We start from the raw sequence: 17,361 nt of genomic DNA, 5'->3' as shown, positions 1-17,361 counted from the left end.
CTTTCCTCAGATATGTGGCAATTCTGTTCACCAYCCTCTCTTTGACCCATAGTTAGCATAGTCCTTAAAAACTGACACAACATAGTTCTTCAGTTTTAGGGATGTATCATGCTATTATCTTTAATCCCAGCTTCACTATATTTCACCATCTCTCCTTGCTTTGGGGTTTGTTATTGGTTTTGTTTTTTTCTTTGTTTTTTATTCCTGTAACTCCATAACATTTTTAATCTTATTCTGAGTATTCACCTCAGATTTACTTGTAGCAATTCTCAGTTTATGCCTGTAYTTTCTGACCTCCACACTATCAGGCTTTTTTGATCCTCCTCTTACTCCCAATTATTCTTTTCCAGTTCACTTTGGAGTCTGTTCTTCCATTCTAGTGCAAGTTTTAGATGTTTTTGTTCAGCCAGAGATGAAAAAATAAAATCCTATCCTACTCAATATCTAAGTCCACAGGCACTTAACTCAGTTGACTTAACTGCCCAGGTGTCGAAGCATTAAYGATTCCTCGCCACAAGCCTTCCTGTGACAAGAGCACCCAGGAAGCCCCAAGACCAGCCCTTCCACTAAGGGCACCCTGTGGCCACGTCACCACMGTGAGTCAGTGGTACTTCACCTCCTTCACACTGCAGCCGCCCATGGAGATACCAAGCTCCCACTATGCTCATGTCCTGCAGGCAGGCTGCTTTAACCCACRCCAAAGGGAGAGCAGAGGTTGGCAGAGAGTTAGAGAGCTGTAGCCCACCCCGTGAGAGCTCCTCTTCCACCCTCTGTGCCAGAAATCCTTGGATATAGTCTGGAGACAAGCGAGAATCTTGACTTTTAGTCAAAAAGATGTAGAAGAGAGATATGGGCAGACATGCAAGTACATTACATCCACTTCCTTCAAAGCGGGACAGAATATTTCGAGTGCAGAGCGGGACTAAGCTATTACTGCAACTTCAGTGCAATCCAGTTCTCTGCTTGGACTTCGCGCTCTAAATACTTGAGTCAGCAAATGTCTCTTAAATGTTTACCTTCATATCTGTACACCATTACGAACTTCTTGGGCATCATTAATTTCGAAAACTTTATTTCCCAGAGCCACTGTTCTGGGGCAGGGGTTGTTCAGCCAAGAGGTTCCTTCATCTGCTCCATGACCCTCAGTTAATAGTCAGTAAAAACTCTGATTTACTACCCACACCTGTAATTACTGCTTRCAATACAGCTAACTAGTCAGTAGGGGGTAATGTTGCCCTTCAGAAAAATCRCTTGTCACTGCTTGTCATCCTAGCAGTCAATTACTCAGTGACCACCTATTTCATTGAAAATGACCCTGCAGAGGACTGATAAATGAATAATGATGTTAAATACATGTTACAAATGCATTACACACAAATCTGTGTGAATTATAAATTAAGGTTACCCGCAACAGCAGTTCTTAGACATCAACATGGGGAAGTAGTATGATTGGTTATATCCCATGATTACCTACCACCTATCCTATGCTGAACCTACAACCAATTCAAAAGCATATCAATCATCTGTTAACCGTTCTCYATATTTTAGTCTTGTTAAATCAGTTATAATCTTTGTTACATCATCTTGCAATAAAGAACTAGTTTAGGTTGTAGCTTCCCTCATCTACAGAGCTTACTAAGAAAGGATAGGGGTTGGCCTAAGCAATCACTCAAAGAAATAAAAGATTTACCCATCTTCTTCCCTCACRTGCACATCATAAGATTCACCCTGAAAATCAAGAGTGAAAATACCATAAATTTCAAATGGAGTTGAAAGTGTATAAAGGTCATTTTTTACAGTATGAGCAATTATTCAGATCTATAGTCTAGTGATATATCTTTGGTCCATCCTTTTGCACACAACATTCACTACATTTTCTGTTAAAACATCTTTTAAAGAAATCAGCGATTCTGAATGTACTACTCTTTCCTTGAATACTGGTTATATTTTCAAATGTCAGCAGAACTAAGCATATTCAGCCAGTACAATTTTTAATATGAAACTAGGTATCACATAGGTACAGCTTACATTTAAACAGTGATTCCTGTGAAAGGTTACTCACTCTCGCTATTGTTACTCTCTCTCGCAAGTCYGGGGAATTCAGAGGCACAGTCAGGGGACTACTTACACCCCTTTCCCTTTTGTCCAAGCTTTTCTGGATTAAAGTGAAAAAACAATTATTATAAGAAAAAAAATAGTTTACAGTYCATAGGTACAAATCTATCAGACAAGGGCCAATTCATGATGTTTCCCACAAGTTACTTCAACTGTTATCACTGCCCATGAACAAAGATATGCACCACAGGGAAAGCTCTCTCTGGGCAGCGTCATCTCCAGGCTGGGTTGACTGTGCTTGACGTAGTGGAACAGGGCTGTTTTGCTGCCTCTCTGGCTGGAGCCAGGACCTAAGGAAATGTCTAAGGAAATTCCTTCATAGGATCCTTTCACTGTGAAAGTGAAACCTCTCCCTAAAAACAAGAAGCAAAGCACAGAAAAACTTTAACTGCATCTGACACTGAAAAATAACAACAGAAAATGCCCTGAGCAAAGTTTTGACCTTAATGCAGTCAACACAAATTTGGACCAAGAGTTGTGCTTCCCAGTGTAAATGCAGATGCAGTCTGAGTAAAGACCAAAACAGAGAGTATTTGCTAGACCAATAGATGCCGCTGGAAGCTTTCATAACCCTTGAGATCCCATCATAGCCTTTCAGTCCTGATAGTTAAACCTCTTCTTTTACTTTCTGTTCTCAATGCAGGCATTTAYGCTCTGTAACATTGCAGTCAAGCTTCAGAGTTCTCCTCAGTGCATCTGCATAGTTTCCTTTAAGCCACATAACGTGTGGTTCTAGATTTGGTTGTACCTTCCATAGCATAAAAAAAAAAAGTGACAAATCATCTAATTCAATAACCCCTCACTTGCGAAAAGGCTCTTCATTTTCACTTCATCCACTTCTACTTCCAAATGGGAAACTTCTCATGACTGGAAGATAGAAGCAATAAAATCATTGGTCACTGCTCCCAGAGAAGTTCAGAACTCTCACGGAGTATCTAGAGGGCCTGTGGATGCACCAGGCTTGGCCGTGATGTCCTGCTAATATGAGGTAGATTGCAGAGGCTGATTCTCAGCTTCTATAAAGCTGGAAGCACTACTGTAGTCAATGGAGCTAGGATAGCTCAAGATAAGACCTGCAACTTTTAAATATAATTAAATCCCCAACAGTTAACAGAAGGATTTTTTTTCCCCTTCTAGACCATRTTTTGACCTTCATCTATAACAGAGTAAGCTGAAGGATATGTACGAGCTCTACGAAACAGTTAAACAGATGGGCCTGTATCTTAAGACCTCTGGGCTGAAGCTGAAACTTCTCAAGAGTAGTGATGCACAAAGGAGGGAAAGGTAGCACAAGAGCATTATACTCAGAGTATACTCAGAGTACTTYGGAGATGGCAAGAAAAAGAATGTCCAGCTCCAAGACTGATATTCCTGCTTTTCCCAGTAGTAAATTTGCAACAGCACTAGATTTACTCACTTCTGAGTTTTCCTTCCCTGTTTACTGGCATTTCCTCAGTGGCAGCTCCCYGGCACTGTGGCAGAGTACTGACCCAAGACTCTCCCAACTTCGCATGTACTACAAGCCTGTGCCTAAGGGACACCTATGCTCCTTCTAACTACATCCTTCAGTTCTTCTGCACCRTAAGAACATAAGCAAAGGAAATAAAATGATTACCACTAATACGCCATTAGTAATGGTGTTTTCAGATACATCTGGACTGAAAAGCAAAAAAGAAAAGGCTTAATTAAATGGCTAGTGTATGATCAGTGTGAATAATTTGCTTAATATTTCTCTGAGCCCAGTTTTTCTATATGCTGAGCACCATCAGCACGTCAATCTTTCACTTCAGCTTTTTGCTCACTGCCACCTCAAAGACYCATGGCTCCTAGAGACATTCCCTGCTTCTCACCTCCCCTGATCTGCATCATCTCTCCTAAGGCTGAGTTACAAAAGGAACATCCATCTAACAGGAGCTGGAAATGTTACAGTAACTGCGATAGTAACTTCCATCACAAGGGAATTCACCAGATTCAGGATGGAAAAGGAAAAGAGGAAGAGGAGGAAAGGATGTAGTATCTGAGGCTAGGTATATGGAGGCRCTTCCCTAATACTACATTATCATTCTCTAAAATGGCAACTTCTCTGATGAGAAGTTCTGGGTCAYTTAGGCTTTACTCACATGTTTTCCAGTAGAAATTCCACTTCCAGCTCTTCCCAATTCTGTAAATTAGATATCTTTTTTTTAAGGAAAATGAATGGATAAGGTTTTTGCCTTTGATGGAACTCTGACGGTTTTTTAATAACCCTCTCCCACAAGATTTTGCTATTCCCACTTCCTTTGTGGAGTTATCTAAAATGAACAGGGCCTTTTTAGCCACTCTTGTGTAATGCCTCTCCATTGCTCTATCATTTACAATCAGCTGTCACCTCAAGGACAGAGGAAAATGAGTATCATGGAGTAGGGGGCAAAGCCTTGTTGTTCATATATTTTGGAGTTGAGGAATAGGACATAGATGTAGAGGAAGAGGGGATAAACAGGTGGAGAGAGGAACATGCTTGAGAAAAACGGGAACAAAGTGGTGAGTATATCTGGGCTAATGCAGGAGAATCTGTAGAGTATGGGGATTAAACATAAAACAAGGGGTGGGAGAAGAGATTGAGCTAGAAAAGGAAAATTGCCGGAGAGAAGGGAAGAAGAGAGGGAGGGAAGACTGAAATTGCAAAGAGGGGGTAAGGAAAAGTGTACAAGAGGGGCAAATCAGGATGAAACAAGGAGAAAGAGTAAGAATACAGAACAGGAGGAGGAGAAAAGAGTAACACATCAATAATATATGAGAGGCAATGAATAAGCCTCTGAATTGCTTTACTGCAGACATTTCCTGGTCGTGGAGTCCTGCATGGGAACACAGCCAGTTTGGGAAATACCATACAAAAAAAAACATGCATCATGGATAGCTCCTACATCACCCCCAGRGAGGAAAACAGTATTTAGTGGAAGATACAAATCTTTTTCTGACAATCTCCATAAGAAAATTTTTTTTATTCTTATCTTGAAGAAACTAACATTTAGAGTCAAACATCCTTTCAGTTTGGCTGTAAAGCATATTTTAGCTTTGGAAAGAGACTGTGAAAATTGGGCCAAATCTGATAATGTAGTTACTAGGAAAAAGCCGTCACTACAGTAAAGTTGAAAGTGAGTATTTTCATATTCACTGGCTCATTTCATTAAGTGCRAAATCTTAGGTGACTTCTTTGAGAAGTAGACCTGTGGCAAATAAACAAGCAGCTGGTTGTGCTACCTGCTTTTTAATATAAAGCAGAAGCTTTGGGAAAAGAATGATGGCCACCATTTGTGCCCCCTTCGTACAGAATTTGAGGGATAGATTTTAGAAACAGTCACCTTACACACATGCAAGGCAGATTTCATCCAGTGTCAGATCCTGACAAATCTGTACTATCCAGGCTCATTGATCTGTTCCAGCTTTATCCAAATGCCAGCAGAAAACATTTAGAAGACCCTGGCTTATAATATGTCGCGTGGTGCCTATCTTATGTTCCCATGTGATGTATGCACAGACACAGATAAGTTATTTTCCTAAAAAGTTCCATTCAAATTTTTGCAGATGAAAGACCTGGAGCAAAGCAATGGAAAGGCTTGTTAGATGATGCAATGAGCAACAGGCTCAGTAGGAAGCAACCTGGCATTACCTATTCCCCTCCCTCAGCCCTCCTTTTGAGATACCTTAGCAGATGAAACAAATCATTATGGGCAGAGGTGGTAACRCTGACTATTATCAACATTGTGCAGCCTCAGTTAAGTCAATTTTGCACACAGCTAGCTCAGAGCAAACTCACGGCTTAATTCATACTTCAAACACTCTCAGTTGCATGATGCTTATCTCAGGAAGGCCAGAGTCAGTCGGAGCAGAAATACTGAAAACCTTAGCAAAGGAAGTGATCATCTTTCTAGGAGAGTAATTAGTAGACATCCTCTTTCCAAAGCAATAGAAATATAAAGAACAGGCAAGAGCATTTTCCAGWCAGCCTATCTGATACAGTGGTTTAGAAAGAAACTAAACACATACAGTTCTTAAGAACTGCAAATGAAAGCCCTTCGCAAAATTATGAAAAAGCTCTGAAGTCACATTATTATATGCAATCTTTAAGCAAAGACAGYGTTATATTTTGAAAGTAATTTGAGTACATTTTTTTGCTTTTTTAAAAGACAAATCTCCTCTGATTTCACCACATGACTTTTCAACTTCACCCCTTCCAAAACATTTCATAACAAGCTCTTTATCCCTTTTAATATCCTAGAATGGTAAGGTTGGAAGGGACCTCTGCAGATCATCTAGTCCAACCATCAGCATAGCCCATATGGGGATTGAACCCACAACCTTGGCATTAGTAGTACCATGCTCTAACCAGCTGAGCTAAACCTGCCCCCAAACACACAATATTCTTTGAATCATGTGCATCAAATAAAGCTCCCAGGTCACACACTACCCTACAAGGAAAGAATAAAATACTGAGTAGCTTCTCTTTCCCAAAACACTATCCATTCTGTGCAGTGAGTGGGGCTCAGCTCCTCTGAAAAGGCAACATGTAATCATGTACTAAAAGATCATAAATCAACTTGACTTTTTTTTTTTTTTTTTTTTTTTAAGTAAAATACTCTTTTACCAGAAGAGAGAAAAAAGGGATTTTCATGAGAAAATATAAATGTTTACCACACATTGCCAAACAGAATTTGTGGTGAAACTGAGAGCTGGCACTCCTAGAGTAGCTACAAGCTAATGGGAAGGGCAGCACCTGGAAATGGCTGCAAGTTTGTTCCCATCCCTGTTGTATCATTCTCCTAACAGAGACGAGAGCTCTGACCATCAACTTCCTCATTTTTATGCCTTTTTTTTCTAAAAAGAAATTCAATAACAGTAATCTTGGTTTTCTCATGTGGAACAGAAACATGTTTGAAATTTCATAAAAAAACAGAACAAGAAATCCAAGAAATCCTTTTTGCACCTAACTCTAATCACAATACAGAGGTGACTATTTCTGGGTTCTTCTAAGCCCTGAGTATTTGATTTTGTAGCTTTAGTAAGGTTATTCTTATATAGTCTTCACATACAAGTACTAAAATAATACTCTAACAAAAGTCAAAATAGTCAATGTTGAACTGAACCATTGACTTTTCTGATCTTATACCTCTGTTTTCAACTATTTGCTAAATTCCAATCAAATTCATATATGATCCCACTCTGAAACTTCACTTTTCAAAAAAATGAAATATTTAGTTTTGGGAGGTCTGGGGGCCTGATTGTAATTATAATGGACCAGTCATCCAGAGCCAAATAGCAACAGAGACAAATACAGGCATATCAAAACACAGCCACTGATTTTTTTTCTTAGTATCTTTCACAGGCATGCTGCTTTCAGAAGGAAAATGCACAGGGTCTGATAAACGGGCATTGAAGAATTAGGGAATGGGAAATATGAAACAGGCAGTGGAGGGAAGGATGACTTATTTCTCTATATGGAATTTGGCGATTTCTATTTTAAATTGTTTTCTAAATCAGAATAATTGAGTCTAAATGATTTTTAAAAACAGATACTACTTCGGCAGCATAAAAAACATGAGATAGTACTATAAGCCAAGTAGCAATTACATAATAGTGTTAGGTTCAGGTGACAGTGGTTTTCTTAATAACCAATAAACATGCTAGCAGTTTGGGACTGAGGAGGAGATAAATTGTACAGAGAATACCAGTGATACTTACACAGATCTGCTTTACGGACGTTTCTCATCCTTGTAACTTTTACAGTGAGCCGGCCCAAGTGAGGCACTTCTGCCTGCAGAACAATGAGGAAAAAAAGCTTAATTATTTGTAAAGGATTAGGACATAACCAACGCAGCCTACCCTATAGCGTAGGAAAGAGGAAGACAAATATTTTTAGAAAAAGTAGTMGTAGGCTATTTTCATATTAATGCGGTGAATATATTTCCATTTTAATTATCTGGTTCCAGATTTCTGTTTGCCAACTAGCTATGTTTATAAAGGTTAAKTTAAAATGCAGTTTTCCAAGAAGCCGTAGAAAATATCACATAGATAGCTTTCATTTAAAAAGTCACTAAATAATTTCCCCTATGAAATCCAGCTACCTTCAAACTACAGGGTTTGCTCTTTAACCTCCAGCGTGACCGAGCACAGCAGACTGCAACGCAGCACTTTCCACGGCGCCGGCCTGGGGACCGCGAGGCGTCCTCCCTCCTCCAGCAGTAGCTGCTGCTGCCCCCGCCTGCGACACCACATCAGGTCGCTGCAGAACAGGATGGATAYCCTCCTTTCCCTAGTGCCCCAGCCGACACAGGCAGACACAGCCGCAGCGATTACTCCGGGTAGCTACGGGTGGCGAGTGCTCTGCTCTCGCAAATGTAGCAAACGCGGGAAGCCTCCCRCTTCCACACCACTGCACTACAGCAGGATGGCAAAAGGGAGGGAAAAAATAACCTAGGGAACAGATTCAGCAAACTCAGGGGAAAAAAATGGTAAAAATGTTATTTTATTACAGCTGTCTCATTTATTAGCATGTAAACCAATGATCGCTCAGAAAAAGGAGTAAGCTGCTACATATTCAGCGTGTAACATGTTCAGTACTTTTCAAAACCTTTCAACAGTTCCTTTTCATAAAAATTATGGTTCAGAATTATTTTAAGGGAGATGCACTGAATAATACATTTTATTCTCTGATCTGTCTCCGTAAAGCTAAGAAAAAACAATTTCAAGGTTGAGCCTTGGATGTTATGAGATATGATTAAGGTCACGTAGTGAGGTTGCTGTAAAATCAGGACTAAAATCCAGCTCTCCTGGTTTCTTGTCCAGCATCTTAACCACACACTCACCTTCTTCCTCACTCTCCCAACCCTCAAGTCATAGTGAATGTTTTCCACTCTAGAGAACACATTCACAGAAGAAACAAATACTCCCTTAACTAACCGTTAAAAGTAACAACTCTCATAACTTTCAACCTTAGGGAGAAATGGGAAAGACTGGTGAAGGCTCCAGGCAGCACAGCTATTGCTCATGTCCCAGCAGCCCTCCTCCAGCAACCTAGGTGCTGTCCTCCAGGTAGTACCTTGTCTACAGCACTACGTGATCTTCCATGATTCCTCCTCCTGACTCCAGTTTTCCCATGCAGATTTGTTTGGATGAACCAATCCTGGGGAAGGGGAACCAAGAGAGGTGCCAGTGATGAAGCTTACAACTCAACAATTCTTAGTTTTCAGTTTTCATTTGGATTCAACATGGCAATAATAAAGGGCACTACTATTTGTCCATGGCAAGACTGAATGCATCTCGCTATCTCAAAGCCATCTATGGGTTATTCATACTAAGAAATCTGTGTGCAGACCCCTTTGACATTTAAAGAGCAAAAATCTCCCAAACATTTGCTTTTGATTAACCTCAATGAAAATAGCCGCAGAGATCCTCCCACCTTGCTGCTGATTCTCTTACCAAAGGTGAATAGGCCGATGATCCCATTGGTATGTCTGTTTTCGTAAAAACCAAAGCTATAATGGTCCAGTCCATATGCTTCTCGGGTAGCAGGTGTTCCTTGAACACTGCTTCCCAGCCAACTGGGGCAGATGACAAGGAGAGGTACAAATTGACTCATAGCTCCACCTGCCACTGATTTCAAAAGCACAAATAATGTGCTTGTTTGATGTCTCATGAATAGCTTACAGCTGCAGGGGTTTAGGGGGAAAGGAGAGGACATCAAACATTTTTATCTTAGGCTAACTCCAAAGGGGTAAGAAAAACTACCCTGGTAGAGGCAGATTCTGGTGAGAAAATAAAAAGGATTGCATTAGAAGCAGCTTACCGGCATTACAGGGCACTTGAGTGAATGACCAAGAACGTCTCTTCTAGCTGCATGAACGTGTACGAAGTCTCCATGAGTGTGGGAGATAAAGCGCAGTAATGCATCAGCAACCAGCTTCTAAAATGAGTCACAAAACAGAAGTTGCTCTTCTAGCAGCTACTTCTGTGTTGAAAGATATAGCCAATTAAAATAGCTATTAAAATTAAAATAGCTATTCATCACTGTCAGGTTTGAGTAACCCCATACAACAGTCAAATGAATACGTCTGGACCCTCATGTGAACTGAAGGGGGGCTAAAATGACAGTGCAATTGCAGCCATCTACTGCGACTATGGCCCCCGAGCTCTTAAAATTCACACCTCTCTTCTGGCAGCCCCACGTAAATTGATTTGACAAATAGAGATAAAACTGCAATGGTTTCCACCGTAACTCCTCTGCCCACAAAACGGAGGCCAACTCATGTATAACTGCAGACAGTTAAATAAAACACTTCACACTTTCTCACTTATTTTTGTTGCTATATAAGGAAGATCACAGAGAAAGTAGAGACAAAAGAAACTTCTCTTATTGAAACACATTTCAGTTAAAGTGCTACTTTAACTTAAATTATTAGAAACCTGAGTCTTAACACAAATAATTATGAAAATCTTTCAGAATTAAAAAAAATTTCACCCATCAAAAGGGTGAAAGAAGAAGCAGTTAATCTGGAATAATTTAACTTTTAGTCTTATCCCAGTGTAAGAGGTGCCATAAAAGGAGAACTTAAGGAAATCTTCTAGATAAACTCAAATGGGTCTGTGATTCTCCCTTAAAAAGGAGCATTTCCAAAATGCCACTTACCATATGAAATAGAGTTTGTTCCATGATTCCACTAAACCAGTTACAGTCCCACAGGAAATTACGAATGTAATGGATTATGACATTTTGCTCTAAGTAATTTATTGAGCAGTACATCAGACTAATCCATTTTTGAATCTGATCCATTTTTGAAAATTCCTATTTCCTTTATATGTTAAAGGAGTATCATACTTCAGCTCCACTTCAACCAAAATATGATTAATGAAGTCTCCGTGATATCAGAGACTAATTATTTTCATGTTTCTAGCAGATCCTCCTCTCATGATCTCATGGGGAAAATACAGTGTTTGTCACACGGAGAAGCATTTGAATTAGATGCTCTGGGTAAGCAGAAGTGTCAGACCTCTAAACAAAAATCAGCTTCTTGGGAAAAAGTACCAGAATAAAAGATCAAGCAGATATGGCTGCTGTATTCTCCTCTCAAAGAGTGCCGCCTAAAGGCTAAGTGTGGGGAAAGAAAGAGCACACAATACTGGGAATAGACATAAAAAGCATTACATGGGGTCTCAGAAATCTCACTGAATTTGTTAAATCATGAACCAAGTAGTTTCATGATCACTGGGCACAAAAGAYCCCTGTTTCCTATAGCCCCAACCCACAGTTAAGTGGTTGAGGTATCTTAACAGTGGATTCACCAGTACTTCRGAACGCTGCAAGGACATACTGGAAGCCTCAGTTTTGCACGCTGCCAAGTGTAGGCACTACTGCCAGAGCACAAGTGGCAGATCTGCCCCGTCTGCTTTTYTTCTCCTAACTTTTTTCAAGCCATCGCTTGCTCTTCACAGCACAGACTTCTTATTCCATTTCCTAACTTCTCTTTGGCCGTAAAGATAGATCTTTTGATGATCCTCCTTATGGGGAGGTGACCCAAAAATGGTGCATCTACTTCATTTACAAATAACACAAAGAACCACTAATCCGCAGAAAGAAATTAACAAGACATTTTTCAGTTTATGCAGTGTTTCCAACAGCATTTTCTGTCCAGTTTTCACCATTTTTGCCATGTACACTCTTCCTCAGAAAAACTCCTTAAAGCATCAAAGCAGCAGAGAAAAATCCTTGCATTTTCCATTAAAACCTATTTTATTTTTATAAAAGAAAGACATACTACTTAAAAAGCACTCCAGTCAAAACGGGGTGAGTTTGGTCTTCTCCACAATCTCCTGCTGGCCAGTGCCTTGGAAAMTCAAGGCCACTTTAACTTGCTAAAGGAATATTACAACTACAGGACTGAGAACTCCAACAGCAAGGAAGCAGCTCCCATAAAAACAGGGACTCATGAAGCACTGACAAAGAACACCCTAGCTGGTTAACTCAAATAACATCTGGGTTGGAGAGATCCACTWTTCAAGATGGTGAATATAGGGTCTTCAGTTACTACACAATTTTTTACATGTGGCTACATAGCAAAATGCTGTATAGTTGCAGCACATGTTAATAGACCTATATTAAGTTTACCCAGCCAGTGGGTATAATAAATGCAATGAAGATCCCACCAAAAAACTATTATATATTTATGTATACATACACACCCCTTTATCACCTATTCTACCACATCTTGGTGCCACCATTACACTATTTCATACAGAGAAAACTAACTTCATGCAACTGTCATGCTGGAGATTTGTTTACATCTATATGCCGTTGAATGACTAAAAACCATCACTGCGCTTTAATCTCACTTGTTCATATATTGCACAAAAGTTTAATAAATCAGGCATCCACAGAGACATTTTCATGTCATTATTTAATCAGCATCTTGGAATCTACTAATASATCCTGCATTTGAGAAACTGCCAACTACTTTCAGATCCTTTTAGCATCAAAAATTCCTGCCTGGTGCCACTCACTCAACAGCCTACAATCATTCACAGTACAAGCAAAAGACCCTTATTCCCCTTTGCTCTTTTGTGCTCTTCTTTTCATTCCCAAAGCAAGAGCTTTAAAAATTGCATCCTTATTGTTCACAATGTTGTAACGACACAGCTCCAGCAGCTGATCAAATTCTGCAGGTCGATAAGTGAAATTCATGGTATAATAAGGAGATGTTTCCCCATCGACAGCAAATTTCCCAGATGATTTCTCTTCTTCCGTCTCACGTACTACCCCTGCAAAGAGAAAAAGCAGAAGACAATATTCCTTGTTTTAACATATGTATAAGAAAATGCAGATATTCTCTCCTCTGCATATTTCTACTTTATCATAAATCTATATGTGCTACTGGTAAATATGTATAGCTACTAAAGACATTAACTGGCACCAAAAAATTTGGCTTCTTTGTTAGCATGGGCAGACAAGCTTTAAAATGATATTAAATGGATTTTTTTTCATATGCTCTAGTCATAGGGGATAAATTAGCCTTTAAAAATGGTCTTTATTTCTGAGGCTAATACAAACAACAATGTTTGAAATGGCACCACATTTATTTTTAGCCCAGATTAGCCCAATTCCTTCAATCTTTCCTTAGAGGTATTCTAATCCTCTTTTTATTCCTAGTCTTCATCTCTTGTTTTGTATCTTTCCTAAAGAACAGAAAAAAAGTTCAAGCTCAGAATTCAACAGTGTCAAGTAAATAAAATAATTTCCTTTTTAGTTGAAATATGGCTTTCCCAGCAACACCTTCAAATAAGAGGTTTGCCATTTTGAAACAGCACCATGTTGAACCACATTCAATTTTGACCGACCATATCTCACAGGTTATTCTTCTGTTTCAGCACATTTTGAATCTGTGCATTTATTTTCTCCTTCCTAGCTGTGTTACTTTGCACTTGGCCTTTGTTGAATGTCGTCTTGTTGATTTTAGACTGTCTCTTCAGCTTGATATAATCATTTTGATTAGCTGCCCTGCTCATCAAGCTGCTCACAACTCCTCCCAGTCTGGCATTGCCCATAAAAATAACAATCTTTATAAAATCATTAAGATACTGACTAGTTTTGGGAATCATGCATAAACCTCCCCTCAATTTGAGTGAGTACTATCAGTATGTGACCCTGTATGTCCCATTAATTGTCTAGTTTCACTTTTAACAGATTATAATACCTATGAAACAACCAAAGAAAACAGATTGCCCATTTTGAAAAAGTTATACATGATACACCCCACAAAACCACAGATGCTCTGTTTTTGTTCTATTTGTTGTACATCTTAATGATTATTTATTAAATACCTTAATTTTCACCATCGCATAAGCAGTTCAGTCCACTGTTATTGTTTGTGTTTAAACCCCAAGTCTTAAAAACCATGCCCTTCATAATGTACGTAATACCTTTAAGTAGCAGAGAAAGTATTTTCTTAAGTACCTAATACAGATATTCTGGCACTCTAGACTCAGTCTTTTTTTTTTTTTAAAAAAAAAAAAAAAAAAACACAAATCCTGCTTTTGTTTTGTAGCCCCTGGAGAAGCAACCCCCGCAGAGTGTTAGGCATCTGCAGGTGGTTGCACAGGCGATAAATATGCAGCATCACACACAATCTCAGACACGCTCCTTTACCTGGCGCCTTGCATTCCTGGAAGGTGTCGTTCACTAGTGGGAAATGAAGCACTATGGGAGCCTTTGGATTCTCAGCATCTATAAACATATAGCACTCTTTYGGATTCTGCTCATCTTTCTCGGTGACAGCGATGCGTGGAAAGGGGATTTCCCGTTCTTCACAGTATTTCTCAGTTTTATGGAGCACCTGAACTCAGAGGAAAGAAAAGTCCTTTTCTGTATTGAAAGAGACTACAATGAGGTAATCAAGATTGTTATTAATTTCTGTTCTCTAGAGAGTCAAATGAAGTCTGGATTTCTGAAAGTGCTCAGTGCCAGAAACCGTAAAGTCTTGCAATTGCTATAGCCAGACTTACAAGACAGCTGAGAAGAGGTTATCTTCACAGGAGGGTGGAGCCTTGGCCCGATGCTTTAGGTACTACTACAACAAATGTCAATACATATAAACTCCTTTTCCTTGGCTGTGCCAATGCAACCACTAACCCAATTCTAATAAAATCTAATAGTCATTTTATAACAATTTACTAACACTGACACTACTGGCCACTGGATTCAGAAATCATTTCTTTAGCTCAAGAGAGAGATATCTTTGTGCTGGAATACTGGATCTTCACCTAATTGTGCCAATAATCTGCATATTTACAGTTTTATCCTAAATGTAATTTAGGATAGAAAGGGATTCAATCATTTACATAGGTAATGCAATGCAAAAACATTTGTTATGATAAGCGTTATTTTAAAATGTTATTTTTGTGCCATGGTATAATATGCGACTTGGTCATTTGTATGCATTTAAGTGCAGCGATAGTACTGGCACAAAAAGTCTGCTTAGAAATGGTCTCTCTATCTATTTTTAAACTGCTAACAGCATCTGGAGTACTTAATACACAGAACATTGATTTAATGTTCCCTCAGGTAGCATTTTAAAGAAATGGCACAACAGTTTCATATAAAGAGACTGTATATTGAGAAATGAGCTGCAACTGCCAAAAATCACCAAACAGCCGGGGGTGGGGGGGGGGGGGGAGGAAGGGAGAAGAAAAAAAGAAAGGAAAAATCTCTCCTTGTCACATTGTGTATCCCAGATAGAGCACACATCTTTGTGCAACTGCTCAGCTGTTTCTCACCTCAAATGGGGCTTCCCAAGAATAATTGAAAGACAGAATGACATCTACATCTCTTTCTTGATGAAGCACCAAAGGAAAAGGAGAATTGATAGAAAAATTCCCATCTATCAGATACAGGTTATCCTCCATAGGCGTTAAATGGTTGGGGAGTGCATCCAGTTGTGTACCTGAAAGAACGCAAAATACTTTCCCTGAAGCCAGAACAAAAGTGAAATGATGCAATATGTTCACGACAAATGTTAGAACCATGACATTCCTATATCTGCATCACAAACTGAATTAAGACAACTCCATTGTGAATGTTCAATAAAAAAGTAAAAATAAAAAAAATAAAAACAATGTAATGTTTGTTTCCTAACAGAATTCTTATGGAATTTATAGGATAGTATCTGAGTAACTCACACATTTATTATTATATCCTCACATCATTCTAGCACACTAAAAGGGAAATATTAAGCAACTTCTCTGCAGAGGAAGTCAGGCTCACTTAAAACATCAATTTATGCTCTAAGAACAAAAAGCCAACTTTTAACAAAAGCAGACAACCTTCACATATGCTGATTTCCAATAATGAATAGGATGAGGGTGCTTTCACTCGAAATATGCTCAAATTCTGTTTTCACTTGAGAGAAGACAACACTATGAATATGGTTTCACAGAAGTAAATAAAACCAGAATTTGAACAGCGTGTTTTTCCTTCATGCTTTCTCTTACCTTATTCATGGATACAGTGCTCCCACAACACTAGTGATAAAGGACTGATTTTCTAAAAATATGTTTAAGATATCAGTTACAGTTGGAAGAGTTCCTCCCTTTCTAGCCATTCTGTTCTATTTTAACAGGATTTCACACGAGCCCTCTCAGATGATGCACCCATGTGCTCTTACCAACTGCTAACCTCTTCCTTACTGTCCTGAATCCCTTGGTTTCTGCTCATATGGTGTTACTTACCCTTCCAAGCTACAAATTCCTTGGCTTTCAAGTAGTCTTTGTGAAGGTACAGTCCACTCATGTAGTTCACATTTTGTCCAGAGGTAAAGCGATACTTAGAGAAATCCTGAAATAAACTTAAAATAGCTCCTTCTGGCATTACCATCCGAGTCTCAAAGTTGGAAGTATCTGGATACTGATGTCCATGAATCTCATCTGCAAAAACAACACACAAGGTTCAAGATAAATTCATAATCAAGTGATCATTTTCCTTCTCCCCTCTACAACACTTGGGATTTTAGACACAAAAGGGGCAGCCTTTTTGAGAGTAATATTGAGTAATGTCTTGAAAAAGAAGGGTATTCAGACTCTACATGTCATTTGCCTGTGGAAATCTAATCCAGAAACAGTTGATTAAATTTGGTTACAGCATAGTTTGTGGTATGGATTTAAACTAAAAATATTTCTACCTTGGACATTACAGGATTTGAGCCTGATGGGACCATGGATAGGTATTATCTAAGTTTAAAATGTTAAAAACGTGGATTGTTACATAATCTCCTGACTCTGTTACAGTTGACTAAACATAGCCTTTTTAAGCATTTATAGCAATAGCATTGGCCACTTTTAGCTTTCATTCATACATGAGCAATATATCCTTGGAATATGAGTTGTATTGCTCTATACTTCTCATCAGTGTTACCTTATACTACCACCTCCTATAAATAAACTAGCTAACGAGTGGGCAGTTCTTTTAAATCCCTCCTATATCTTCTTTGGTGCATATTTTCATGCTATGACAACAGACTACTTGCTGGAATAAAGAGAATAGTTCATGGCTTTTTCATATGATTTTAAGAATCTTTACGGAAGCGTTTTATGGCAGCTTTCAGAGATTCCAGAAAGCCAGCTTTTGAGGAAACCACCTCTTTCCAAATTTGCTCTAGGTTTGTAGCAAACGCACTTGACCATACTCCTGAAAAAAAAAAAAAAAAAAAAAAAAAAAATTTAAAAAAA

The 17,361-nt window shown here is 39.0% G+C and overlaps 1 protein-coding gene, 1 non-coding gene and 1 pseudogene across 2 annotated transcripts in view; all 3 read right to left on the bottom strand.

Annotated features, from left to right (window-relative positions):
* Positions 1–1,686: 1,686 nt before the first annotated feature.
* Positions 1,687–10,801, bottom strand: LOC146598730 (cytosolic phospholipase A2 epsilon-like; annotated as a pseudogene).
* Positions 6,426–6,496, bottom strand: TRNAS-ACU (transfer RNA serine (anticodon ACU)). The gene has a single exon. It is a non-coding gene; the product is annotated as a tRNA-Ser (tRNA).
* A 1,739-nt stretch (positions 10,802–12,540) lies between the features above and the next one.
* The window catches only part of LOC146598729 (cytosolic phospholipase A2 zeta-like), a 19,479-nt gene continuing 14,658 nt past the window's right edge, over positions 12,541–17,361 (bottom strand). Inside the window, exons 16-20 of the mRNA XM_085299876.1 lie at positions 17,213–17,320; positions 16,366–16,560; positions 15,415–15,581; positions 14,288–14,474; positions 12,541–12,903 (exon numbers count right to left, since the gene is read on the bottom strand). Coding sequence (XP_085156002.1) covers positions 12,686–12,903; positions 14,288–14,474; positions 15,415–15,581; positions 16,366–16,560; positions 17,213–17,320 — 875 coding nt within the window. The 3' untranslated portion in view covers positions 12,541–12,685. The remainder of the gene's footprint in view (positions 12,904–14,287; positions 14,475–15,414; positions 15,582–16,365; positions 16,561–17,212; positions 17,321–17,361) is intronic.

Source organism: Rhea americana, unplaced genomic scaffold (assembly GCF_003343005.1).
Source record: "Rhea americana isolate MKP2758 unplaced genomic scaffold, rheAme1 scaffold_155, whole genome shotgun sequence".
In the NCBI taxonomy this organism is placed as follows: domain Eukaryota; kingdom Metazoa; phylum Chordata; class Aves; order Rheiformes; family Rheidae; genus Rhea; species Rhea americana.
Note: the sequence above shows the minus strand (reverse complement) of the source record. Positions and strands in the feature narration are given on the sequence as shown.